Here is a 12,557-nt window from a genome sequence, read left to right as displayed (position 1 = left end):
GCGTATGAGTACGGGGAAAAGGCGAGCAGGATGCTGGCACACCAGCTTCGTAAGCGAGATGCAGCCAGAGAGATTGGGGGAGTGAGAGAGAGGGGTGGGGATGTAGTGCAGAAGGGGCAAGAGGTGAATAGGGTCTTTAGGGACTTCTATAGGGAATTGTATAGGTCTGAACCGCCGAAGAGGAGAGGGGGAATGAAGAACTTTCTCGACAAATTGGGGTTCCCAAAGGTACAGGAGGAGCTGGTGGAAGGGTTGGGGGCGCCGATAGAGCTGCAGGAGCTAATTAAAGGGATAGGCCAGATGCAGGCGGGGAAGGCGCCGGGGCCGGATGGGTTCCCGGTGGAGTTTTACAGGAAATTTGTGGACTTGGTGGGTCCAGTGCTGGTGCGAGCCTTCAATGAGGCGCGCGAGGGGGGGGTTCTGCCTCCAACAATGTCGCAGGCCCTGATCTCCTTGATTTTGAAGCGGGACAAGGACCCGGTCCAGTGCGGGTCCTACAGGCCTATCTCCCTCTTAAATGTAGATGCCAAGCTGTTAGCAAAGGTCCTGGCAACCAGGATAGAGGACTGTGTGCCAGGGGTAGTCCATGAAGACCAGACGGGGTTCGTGAAGGGACGCCAACTTAACACAAATGTTCGGAGATTGTTAAATGTGATTATGATGCCAGCAGTGGAAGGGGAGGCGGAGATAGTGGTAGCGCTGGACGCGGAGAAGGCATTTGACAGGGTGGAGTGGGAATACTTGTGGGAGACGTTGGAAAGGTTTGGGTTTGGGGAGGGATTTATCAAGTGGGTAAAACTGCTCTATTCAGCTCCGATGGCAAGTGTGGTAACAAACGGGAGGAGGTCAGAATATTTTGGGCTCCATCGAGGTACTAGGCAGGGATGTCCCCTATCTCCCTTACTCTTTGCATTAGCGATTGAGCCGTTGGCGATGGCACTGAGGGGTTCAGGGGGGTGGAGAGGACTGACAAGGGGAGGGGAGGAACATCGGGTCTCGCTCTATGCGGATGATTTGTTGTTGTATGTGGCAGACCCGGAGGGGGGAATGCCGGAGGTAATGGGGATACTAGCGGAGTTCGGGGACTTTTCGGGATATAAATTAAATCTGGGGAAAAGTGAGGTCTTTGTAATACACCCGGGAGACCAAGGGGAGGGAATTGGGAGGCTCCCCTTCAAAAGAGCAGTTAAAAGTTTTAGGTATTTGGGGGTGCAGGTGGCAAAGAACTGGGGGACCCTACACAAGTTGAACTTTTCCAGACTGGTGGAGCAGATGGAGGAGGAGTTTAAGAGGTGGGACATGGTGCCGCTGTCGCTAGCAGGGAGGGTGCAGTCAGTTAAATGACGGTCCTCCCGAGGTTCTTGTTTTTGTTCCAGTGTCTGCCCATCTTCCTCCCCAGGGCCTTTTTCAAGAAGGTAACGAGTAGTATCATGGGGTATGTGTGGGCACATGGCACCCCGAGAGTTAGAAGGGTCTTTTTGGAGCGGAGTAGGGATAGTGGAGGGCTGGCGTTACCCAACCTTTCCGGATATTACTGGGCGGCAAATACATCGATGGTACGAAAGTGGATGATGGAAGGGGAGGGGGCAGCCTGGAAGCGCATGGAGAGGGCGTCCTGCGGCAACATAAGCTTAGGGGCACTGGTAACGGCACCATGGCCGCTCCCTCCCACGAGGTATACCACGAGCCCGGTGGTGGCGGCCACCCTCAAGATCTGGGGGCAGTGGAGGCGACACAGGGGGGAAGTGGGAGGTCTGATAGGGGCACCACTAAGAGGGAACCACAGATTTGCGCCGGGAAACACAGGAGGGGGATTCCAGAGCTGGCAGAGGGCGGGTATTAGACAACTGAGGGACTTGTTTATAGAGGGGAGGTTTGCGAGCCTGGGAGAGCTGGAGGAGAAATTTGGGCTCCCCCCGGGGAACACGTTCAGGTACCTCCAAGTGAAGGCATTTGCCAGACGACAGGTAGCGGGGTTCCCCGCGCTCCCCGACAGGGGGGTGAGTGAGAGGGTGCTATCAGGGGTCTGGGTCGGGGAGGGGAAGATCTCGGACATCTATAAGATTATGCAGGAGGTGGAGGAGGTACCAGTAGAGGAGCTGAAAGATAAGTGGGAGTTAGAGCTGGGGGAACAGATAGAGGACGGGACATGGGCAGACGCCCTGGAGAGGGTTAACTCGTCGTCGTCATGTGCGCGACTAAGTCTCATTCAATTTAAGGTACTGCATAGAGCCCACATGACGGGGACAAGGATGAGTCGGTTTTTCGGGGGTGAAGACAGGTGTATTAGATGTTCGGGAAGCCCTGCGAATCATGCACATATGTTTTGGGCATGTCCGGCACTGGAGGAGTTCTGGAAGGGGGTGGCAGGGACGGTGTCGAGAGTGGTGGGGTCCAGGGTCAAGCCAGGATGGGGACTTGCGATCTTCGGGGTTGGGGTGGAACCGGGGGTACAGGAGGCGAGGGAGGCTGGAATATTAGCCTTTGCGTCCTTGGTGGCTCGGAGGAGGATCCTGATTCAGTGGAGGGACGAAAGGCCTCCGAGTGTTAACACCTGGTTAAACGACATGGCAAACTTCATCCAATTGGAAAGGATCAAATTCGCCCTGAGAGGGTCGGTGCAGGGGTTTTCCAGGCGATGGCAACCCTTCCTAGACCTCTTGGATCAGAGATAGAAACTGAGGCCATGACAGCAGCAACCCGGGAGGGGAGGGGAGGGCGGGGGGGGGGGGGGGGGGGGGGGGGGGGGGGGGAGGGGGGAAAACGACGAAGGAAGTACGGTAGCGGCGGTGGCACGGGCAAGGCCTGCCCGAGGACGCTGCTAGAAATGATAAGTTGGTCTGACTGTCGGTTCGCCGGCGGGGGGGGGGGGGGGGGGGGGGGGATGCGCGGGTAGGGGGGGGGGGGATTCTTTTTCTCTTTCTTGTTAAGTAGGGGGGTTTGACTTTGTTTTGTTATAATTTAAATGTAAATGTAGGGGGGGTTAAAATGTTTGTATTTTGAAAAACTCAATAAAAATTATTTAAAAAAAAAAAAGCTTTGTAAGATGATGTAATTAATGGAGGGGGGGGGGGGGGGAAGAGAGCCAGGGGCTGAAGCAGTTAGGTTTTGAGTATTCAGTTTTAGATTAGGATGCGGACAGACCAGCGGTTTCTCTCAAAACAGTGAGTTAAAGACTTGCCTGTGAACAGGACAGGGTTAGTGTCTCAAAGGCTGGCAGGTTAAACAGCAATTGGAGACGGGCAAGAATCTGTAAGCTGGGTCCTGAAGGATAAATAAGTAAAGGTGCCGCAGACCATGGGCTGCTTTCCCCTTTTGACTGGTGGTGATTTAACCTGAGGGTCACCACACCTCAGGCGAGGGGCAATGATGAGAAGGCGGGGCCGTCATGAATAACCTCAATTGAAGCGGGAATTGAACCCGTGCTGTTGCCCTTTCTCTGCATCACAAAGCTATCTACATAGAACATAGAACATACAGTGCAGATGAGGAATTGAACAAATGCATGTGATATAAAATCGGATTATTAGTTAGAATAATGTGGATATGAGCCAGTCTGATGGTAGTGAGCTCACAGACAAAGAACAAAGGGATTCAGCAAAGCATGGCCAGGAAGGGGGGAGGGGAGCCACGTGCAGGGTGGTGAAAAGGATGCTGGGTAACAAGAGGCCCAGGGTTGAGGAATGCGAAGTGAGCCAACCAGGATATACGGCCAGGTCAGGAGGTGTGTAGGATGACCTATAGGAATCTTGTATGTGAAACTTGATGCCATTTGAATGATATGTGCAGTGATCTCTTTGTCTCTGACCTCACTCGTTTCTGGGGGCTTCAGAAGACTACATGTGTTCTGAATCTCTATAGAGCGGGTCAGCCTTGTACTGAACTAAACAATACCATACCTACAGATCCCTCTCGAGTTTTATTGAGGCCAGACTGATGGGTAAAGAACTTAATTTGTCACAGAAGGAGGCCATTCGGCCCATCGAGTCTGCACCGACCCACTTAGGCCCTCACGTCCACCCTATCCCCGTAACCCAATAACCCCTCCTAACCTTTTTGGACACTAAGGGCAATTTATCATGGCCAATCCACCTAACCTGCACGTCTTTGGACTGTGGGAGGAAACCGGAGCACCCGGAGGAAACCCACGCAGACTCAGCACAGACACTGACTCAGCGGGGAATCGAACCTGGGACTCTGGCGTTGTGAAGCCACAGTGCTATCCACTTATGCTACCGTGCTACCCTCTTTCTCAATCAAGGGTATCTGAGACATCTCTATTAAGCAAGCATCCCTGGATGTTCTAACTGTATTTAAAAGTGGATTTTTGACCGGAAATGGTGGTTGTTTGAGTGGAGATAAAGGTAGCAGTTAGTAGTTATTGTTTTATGGTATTCCAGAGAAATACAGCACAGAACATGCCCTTCGGCCCACGATGTTCTGCCGAACTTTTGTCCTAGGTTAATCATAGATCATAGAATTTTGGACACTAAGGGCAATTTATCACGGCCAATCCACCCAACCTGCACATCTTTGGACTGTGGAAGGAAACCGGAGCACCTGGAGGAAGCCCATGCACACACGGGGAGGATGTGCAGACTCCGCACAGACAGTGACCCAAGCTGGAATTGAACCTGGGACCCTGGAGCTGTGAAGCAATTGTGCTACCCACAATGCTACCGTGCTGCCCTTAAGAACAAATTAATCTACACTCCATTATTCTACCATGATCCATGTACCTATCCAATAGTGTATTGTCAAGCATTTAACTGGTAATCGTAAGCCATTGTCATTATAATGTTAAAGTGAGTAATGCATGTTAGCAATAATGTTTGTTGTAATATACCATTTCTCTATTTGTGCGTGGAATTACTCAGGGAGCGAGGTTTCCTTTTCTCACAGTCTTACAAATTAAATTAAATTTGCCTTATCCTAATAACTGTTGGGGTCTGCGCCATTTTCGTGTTAACATGTATGTATAAGAAAAATTACATCGATCTGCTGAATTAAAAAAATATATATATTTCTCCTCTTCCCCCAGATAACCAAAATCTCCCCTTCATGGCAATGCTACGTAATTTACGGAACGTGATTGTGGCCGGGATAAGCAGCCAGCACCACAAGCAGATTCTGGAAAAGTTGACCAACAGGGTGGGTCCGGACAGCTGTTTAAAAAGAGCCCCCTGTTCGTGTGTGGGTTTCTAACCTGCTCCCTCCTCGGTTCTTCTCCAGGCCCCCCCCCTACCCCAGTCAGGCTCCCCTGCTGAGGGAGGTAGAAGGTTTCCAAATCGTCGGTTTTCCTGGGTGGTGCTCGGGAGAGTATGAGAGCGGGGGTGGGGTAGAGGAGAGCGGGGGTGGGGTCGTGGAGAGCGAGGGTACGGTGGCAGGGGCGAGGGTCCAGGGAAGTGACTGGAAGAAAGTGGGATCTCTCTCCTCGGGGAAGAGTTTAAAAAAAAAAAAATTTATAGAGTGCCCAATTATTTTTTCCCAATTAAGGGGCAATTTAGCGTGGCCAATCCACCTATCCTGCACATCTTTGGGTTGTGGGGGTGAAACCCACGCAGACACGGGGAGAATGTGCAAACTCCACATGGACAGTGACCCAGAGCCGGGATCGAACCCGGGACCTCGGTGCCGTGAGGCAGCAGCGCTAACCCACTGTGCCACCGTGCTGCCTGGGGAAGAGAAAGTTAAGAGGAGATTTGCGGGAGGCGTTTAATGTTATCCAGGGTTTCGGTGTCAGGGAGTAAGCGAGGGACGAACTGTTTTGCAGGGCAGGCAGAGAGATTAGATAGATTTACAGTGCACAAAGAGGCTCTTCGGCCCATCGTGTCTGTGGTATCCCTATCCCATTTTCCAGCACATGATCTGTCGCCCTTGTATACTATGGGGTTTCAAGTGCTCATTTAAATGCTTCTTGAATGTTGAAAGGTTTTCCGCCTTTCCCATCCTTTCTTTGGATCTGAGCATCACCGGTGGAGCCCGATCATTTGTTGCCTATCCCGAAGTGCCCCTTGCTGAGTGTGTCTCACTCGGCCATTTCAGAGAAGGGGCAATTAAGGGTGAGCCACATTACTGTGTGTGGGGTCTGGAGCCAAACCAGGTAAGGTTGGCAGATTTTCTTTCCTCTAAAGTGGACATTAGTGAACCAGATGGTTTTTTTTTTAACGATCGATGATGGTTGCCGCGGTCATCATTACTAAGATTAGTGCTGTATATTCCAGATTTCATTTAAATTGAATTTAATATCCACCAGTTGTCCCACACGCTCACAGACATCCTCCCCCCAACCCCCCCGCGAACAGCCGGCTAACCCTTGATTTTGTGAGGTGGGCCCTGTACACTACCTTCAGCTGTATCAGCCCAACCTCGCACGTGACGTCGAGGTATTAATTCTCCGCAGCACCTCACACCGTAGTCCTTCTTCCAGGCCATCCCCAGCTCTTCCTCCCACTTCATCTTAACCCTCTCCAAGGATCCCCTGTCCTGCTCCGTAGATCGCTGAGATGACCCCCCCCACCTCTCCAAACCTCCCACCCCTCTGACGGCGCTGCCTCCAGCAACGAGGAGGCCCTTGCTAGCAGGAAGGTTGGGAAGCCCTTCCTCACCGAGTACTTTCCTGGGGCCATCGGCTGAAGTGCGTTGCCGACGCCTGCAACCCCGAGCCCCGACAAGAGCCCGTCTCCGTCGAGCGCGCATTCATACTGCCAGAATAATTTTTATAATTTGTATAAATTCTTGTGAGAGATGAAGTGCTTCACCTCTTTGTCCAGCAATACCGAAGTTCTCTAAACGGCCATCATGGCAGTTCTTAAGGAAAACATCTGTTTGGTTAAAGGGGGGGAGAAGAGGATAGGTTGGCCCAGAGCCAATGGCCTCCTTCCACTCTGTTTGATATCCCGCCTCGCGCACGGCGGAATCTGTCCCTTTGCGCCGTGTCGGGAGCGCGGCGATCCGCTGACGTGCAAGCCTGTGTCTGATACCCAGCGATTGGTCCGTGTTGCCTCACTCCCCTCCTGTCTCCCTTTGCCCGCAGAAATCGGTGATCCACAGCCGCCAGTTCCCGTTCCGGTTCCTTGCGGCCTACAAAGTGCTGGATGAGTTACAGCAAAGGCTGGAGGAGAAAGGTGAGGCCCGGGGGGGCGCTGGTGGGTTGGGCCGAGGAGGGTGGGGTGGGCGGGAGGAGGGCTGAAGTGTAGCGGAGGGGAGGGGGGGGGGGGCGCTGGTGGGTTGGGCCGAGGAGGGGGGGGGGGGGGGCGGGAGGAGGGCTGAAGTGTAGCGGAGGGGAGGGGGGGGGGGGGGGGCGCTGGTGGGTTGGGCCGAGGAGGGTGGGGTGGGCGGGAGGAGGGCTGAAGTGTAGCGGAGGGGAGGGGGCTGGTGGGGCTGGTGGGTTGGGCCGAGGAGGGTGGGGTGGGCGGGAGGAGGGCTGAAGCGTGGCGGAGGGGAGGGGGGGGGGGGGGAGGGGATCTCTGCTCAGAAATTTTGAAAAATAAGAGCGGGGGTACAGACCATTTGGCCCCTCGAGCCTGCTCTGCCAATCAATAAAACTAAGGCTGATCAGATTGTGGGCCTTAATCCACTTTCCCACCCGTCTCTCTCACCTCCATAACCCTTGACCCCCTCGCCGATCGGAACTCTCTCTAACTCGGGCCTTGAATATATTCGGTGACCCGCAGCCTCCGCTGCTTCTCTGGGGGAGAGGATTCCACAGACTGACCTCCCTCTGAGAGAAGAAATTCCTCCTCATCTCCATCTTCAATGGGGGGGGGGGGGCCTCATGTTTAAACGGTGTGCACCCCTCCCCTCCACTAATTCCAGATTCTACTGCCCTCACGAGGGGGAAACATCCTCCCAACATCCATCCTGTCAGACCATCATCTAGCTGGGTAGCACAAATGGATAGCACTGTGACTTCACAGTGTCACGGTCCCAGGTTCGATTCCCCGCTGGGTGACTGCCTTTGTGAAGTTTGCACTTTCTCCTCGCGTCTGCGTGGGTTTCCTCCGGGTGCTCCGGTTTCCTCCCACAGCCCAAAGACGTGCAGGTTAGGTGGATTGGCCATGATAAATTGTCCTTCGTGATGAAAAAGGTTAGATGGGGTTATTGGGTTACACGGATAAGGTGGAAGTGAGGGCTTAAGTGGGTCAGTGCAGACTCGATGGGCCGAATGGTGGCCTCCTCCACTGCATGTTCTATATTCTACGTTCCCCTCAAATGTTTTGATACTACTCACCTCTTTGTGGGGTGTGGTTCCACATTCCAAGGTATTTGGGCAGCACAGTGGTTAGCACAATTGCTTCACAGCTCCAGGGTCCCAGGTCGATTCCCGGCTTGGGTCACTGTCTGTGCGGAGTCTGCATGTTCTCCCCGTGTGTGCGTGGGTTTCCTCAGGGTGCTCCGGTTTCCTCCCACAGTCCAAAGATGTGCAGGTTAGGTGGATTGGCCATGATAAATTGCCCTTAGTGTCCAAAATTGCCCTTAGTGTTGGGTGGGGTTACTGGGTTATGGGGATAGGGTGGAGGTGTTGACCTTGGGTAGGGTGCACTTTCAAAGAGTCGGTGCAGACTCGATGGGCCGAATGGCCTCCTTCTGCTCTGTAAATTCTGTGGCACAGTGGCCAGCCCTGCTGCTTCACCTCGCCAGGGGCCTGGGTTCAATTCCATCCTTGGGTCACTGGGGTGGAGTTTGCGTGTTCTCCCCGTGTCTGCGTGGGTTTCCTCCGGGTGCTCTGGTTTCCTCCCACCGACCAAAGATGTGCAGGTTAGGTGGGGTTATGGGGGCAGAATGGGGGAGTGGGCCTAGGCAGGGCGCTCTTTCAGAGGGTTGGTGCAGGCCTGATGGGCCGAATGGCAGCCCTCTGCATTCTCGGGATTCTGTGGTATATAATTGAGGTGCCTAAAATTATGAGAGGGCCTGGATGGAGTGAATAGGAACATCCATTGTCAGCGGCCATTCACTGGACTCATTCTTGGGATGAAAGACTTATCTTTTGAGGAAAAGTTGGGGCCTGTACCCATTAGAGTTTGGATGTGTTTGACGGGGTGGATGCTGAGAGGATGTTTCCCCTCTTGTCTTTGGTGGGGGGGGGGGGGGCTGGAATCTGTAACTAGTGTCCGGGGGCGGGGGGGGGTTTCTAAATAAGGGAGTCTCCCATTTAAGATGGACGATCGGGAGGCATTTCTTCACTGAGGGTCGTCAATCTCTGGAGTTAAAGAAAAGAATCCCTGGGATGTCGGGGCCCGCTGGCTGAGCCAACGTTTATTGCCCATCCCTGCTTGCCGGAACATTCCGGAGAGCATTTTTTTCTAAAGAGCGCTGCGGATTTGGAGTCGCGTGTGGGCCAGACCGGGTAAGGATGGCAGATTTCCCCTTCCCTGAAGGGGATTATGGGCTTTTCCGACAATCGGCACAATGGGCGTGAGACTTCTAGTTCCAGGTTTTTGCTGAATTCCAATGTCACCACCTGCCTTCTGGTGGCATTCGATCCGGGGCCCCCTCGGACATTGCCCTGGTCCTCTGGATTAGGGCAGCGTCCAGCGGTGTTCTCCCCCCCCCCCTCCCCCCCCCCCCCCCCCCCCCCCCCCCCCCAATGTTTTCTGCCCCTGGGAAGCAGTGGAGGCCGCAGGCCATTGAATACTGTCAATGCCGAATGAGAGGGATTTCCGATCGAGGAGGATTTTGGGGGACACGGCAGGAAGGTGGAGTCCGAGGTTCCAATCTGGTCGCCCATGTCCCTATTGAATAGGGGAGGGGTGGGGGGGGGGGGGGGGGAAGCAGGCCGAGGGGCTGAATGGCCCACTCCGGAACCTTGCTCTGGTCGCTCTTTGATGTCCGGTCATTGCTCCCGTTGCCGTTGGTGCGGGTCTTTGCCGTGCTGCGTCCCGGGTTGGCGACCGCCTTCTGAGTCGGCCTCAGAGCGTGCCGGGAATCCGCGAGGTGGCGCAGGACGGCGGTTCATTAAACCACCCCCTCCCCTTTTCTCTCTCTTGTCCGCCTCTGACAGACGAGCCCCTGCCGACGAGGGAGGCCCTCACCCAGGAGGCCATGGGGTCGGTCAAGCTGCCGCCAAGACGCTCGTGGCTTCTGCGTGACCGCGCCTCGGTGCTGGCCGCTCAGAAACGCGTCCAGGGCATCTCCTTCATCCACTGGTGGGTGACCAAGAGGCTGGAGCAGCTGAGGAAAATCAGGTAAGACCGGTGTTGGGGGTGGTCGCTGTTCCCTTGTCCTGCGGAGGGGTGGGGGGAACGTCAGGGTTACAGTTGTCCTTGAGCACCACCCGGAACTGGAAGGGCACAGCCTTCCATCTCGCCACACTTTGTGTTTTAATGCTGGCCTTAAGCAACACTGCGGATATTTCCATTGGCACCAGGTTGCCCTCAGCATTTTATTATTCATTTCCGGGATGTGGGGCGTCATTGGCCGGGCCCAGCATTTGTTGCCCATCCCTAATTGCCCCTTGGGAAGGTGGTGGGTGAGCCGCCATCTTGAACCGGCTGCAGTCCCTGTGTGGTGTGGGTAACACCCACAGTGCTGTCAGGGAGGGAGGGCCAGGATTGTGACCCAGCGACAGTGAAGGAACGGCCGATATATTTCCCAGTCAGGATGGTGAGTGTGGGGCTCGGAGGGGGGGAACTTGCAGGTGGTGGAGTTCCCCATGTGTCTGCTGCCCCCTTGTCCTTCTAGATGGTAGAGGTGGTGGGTTTGGAAGGTGCTGTCGAAGGAGCCTTTGGTGAGTGGCTGCGGTGCATCTTGTAGATGGTACCACACACTGCTGCAGCTGTGCGTCGGTGGTGGAGGGAGTGAATGTTTGTGGATGGGGTGCCGATCAAAGCGGGCTGCTTTGTCCTGGATGGTGTCGAGCTTCTCGAGTGTTGTCGGAGCCGCACTCATCCAGGCAAGTGGAGAGAATCCCATCACACTCCTGACTTGTTAAGGGGTGTCATGGCAGTGTCCCTTTAAGAAATGTTTTTGTCTTATCACATGGCTTCTGTGATGTCATTGTGTGGGTGGAGCTGGGCTGTGGCTCTGGGAGTTGGTTTTAGTTTCGCTTTGGTTTGAGGCTCTGAGTTTTGTTTGCTTTCGTTTTCACATTTGGCTGCTGCACTCAGAAAAAGAAGTATCTTGGCCAGTCTCTCTCTCTCTAGTTGAAAAGCTGTTTCTAGATTACTTGACAACTTAAAAGAAATAATTGCTTTCTGGAAGGAATCAAACCCGCTATTTTGGAAAGGAAACAAAAGGATCCATACCAGGTCTTGCATGCTGTGTGCTGGGCCACACCTTTGAAAATGGGTTTCTGGTTTATGGGATCTTGTTATTAAATTGGAACAGTTAAAGGGGGGAATTTATTCAGGGTGATACATAGATTACTGTAGCTGTGTGGGGTATTTATGTTTGTAGTTGATGATAATGCTTACTGTGTGGGTTTATAAAAATATTGACTAAATTCGTAGAATAAAGCTTGTTTTTAATTAAGTGCTTAAGGTCTCTGTTGAATAACACCTGAGAGGCAGGCCCTTGTACTCATCGGAACCAAAATCAATAAACATTGTAGGTGATCTTCATGATATACTTGGAGTTTTCTAAACCCTGGCCCTGAACAGTGGTGGACAGGCTTTGGGAGGGGTCTGTGTCAGAAAGTTTTACACTTGCCTCTATCAGGCGCAATTGCATGGAAGGTCGCTCGGTTTATTTCAAGAAAGCACAGTATAAGTCGCTTTGGAAAAGGCGCAAAGGAGATTTATCAGGATATTGCCTGGAATGGAGAGTCGGTCTTGCGAGGAAAGGTTGAGGGTGCTAGACCTTTACTCATTAGAACGGAGAAGGATGAGGGGCGACTTGATAGAGGTTTATAAGATGACCAGGGGAATAGATAGAGTAGAAAGTCAGAGACTTTTTCCCGGGTGGAACAAACCATTACAAAGGGACATAAATTTAAGATAAATGGTGGAAGATATAGAGGGGATGTCAGAGGTAGGTTCTTTACCCAGAGAGTAGTGGGGGCATGGAATGCACTCCCTGTGGAAGTAGTTGAGTCAGAAACATTGGGGACCTTCAAGCGGCTATTGGATAGGTACATGGATTACGGTAGAATGATGATGTGTAGATTAATGTGTTCTTAATCTGGGACAAAAGTTCGGCACAACATCGTGGGCCGAAGGGCCTGTTCTGTGCTGTATTTTCTTCTATGTTCTATGTAAGTTGGTGTTGCGTCAAATTCTGCACTCCACCTGTTCAAAGTATTTGGGTAAATGGGTCAAAGTAATTTGTTTGAATAGTTCCAGGGATCAGGTTCTTCCAGTTATCTAGGGAAGCTGGCCTCATTCAGAGAAGGCCAAGAGAATCACTTCTCTTGTAAGTCATGAAAGGACTCCATGAAGAGAAAGGGCCACTTGCCGTTACTAGTCGTGGCATAGATTACAAGAGCAGGGAGGTTGTGCTGGAGCTGTGTAAAGCGCTGGTTAGACCCCAGCTGGAGGACTGTGTGCAGTTCTGGTCACCACACTACAGGAAGGAAGTGATTGTGCTAGAGAGGGTGCAGGGGAGTGTTATGTGAGAGT

At 53.0% G+C, this 12,557-nt stretch overlaps 1 protein-coding gene across 1 annotated transcript in view; it reads left to right on the top strand.

The window, feature by feature from the left end:
- Window positions 1-10,191, top strand: part of tep1 (telomerase-associated protein 1) — a 49,060-nt gene extending 38,869 nt beyond the window's left edge. The window contains exons 10-12 of the mRNA XM_038774379.1: window positions 5,042-5,151; window positions 7,037-7,127; window positions 10,004-10,191. Of these exons, the coding sequence (XP_038630307.1) occupies window positions 5,042-5,151; window positions 7,037-7,127; window positions 10,004-10,191 (389 nt within the window). The remainder of the gene's footprint in view (window positions 1-5,041; window positions 5,152-7,036; window positions 7,128-10,003) is intronic.
- Window positions 10,192-12,557: the final 2,366 nt, after the last annotated feature.

Source organism: Scyliorhinus canicula, chromosome 17 (assembly GCF_902713615.1).
Source record: "Scyliorhinus canicula chromosome 17, sScyCan1.1, whole genome shotgun sequence".
NCBI classification, from domain to species: Eukaryota; Metazoa; Chordata; class Chondrichthyes; order Carcharhiniformes; family Scyliorhinidae; genus Scyliorhinus; species Scyliorhinus canicula.
The sequence above is the reverse complement of the archived record's forward strand: the minus strand, read 5'-3'. Positions and strand labels throughout refer to the sequence as shown.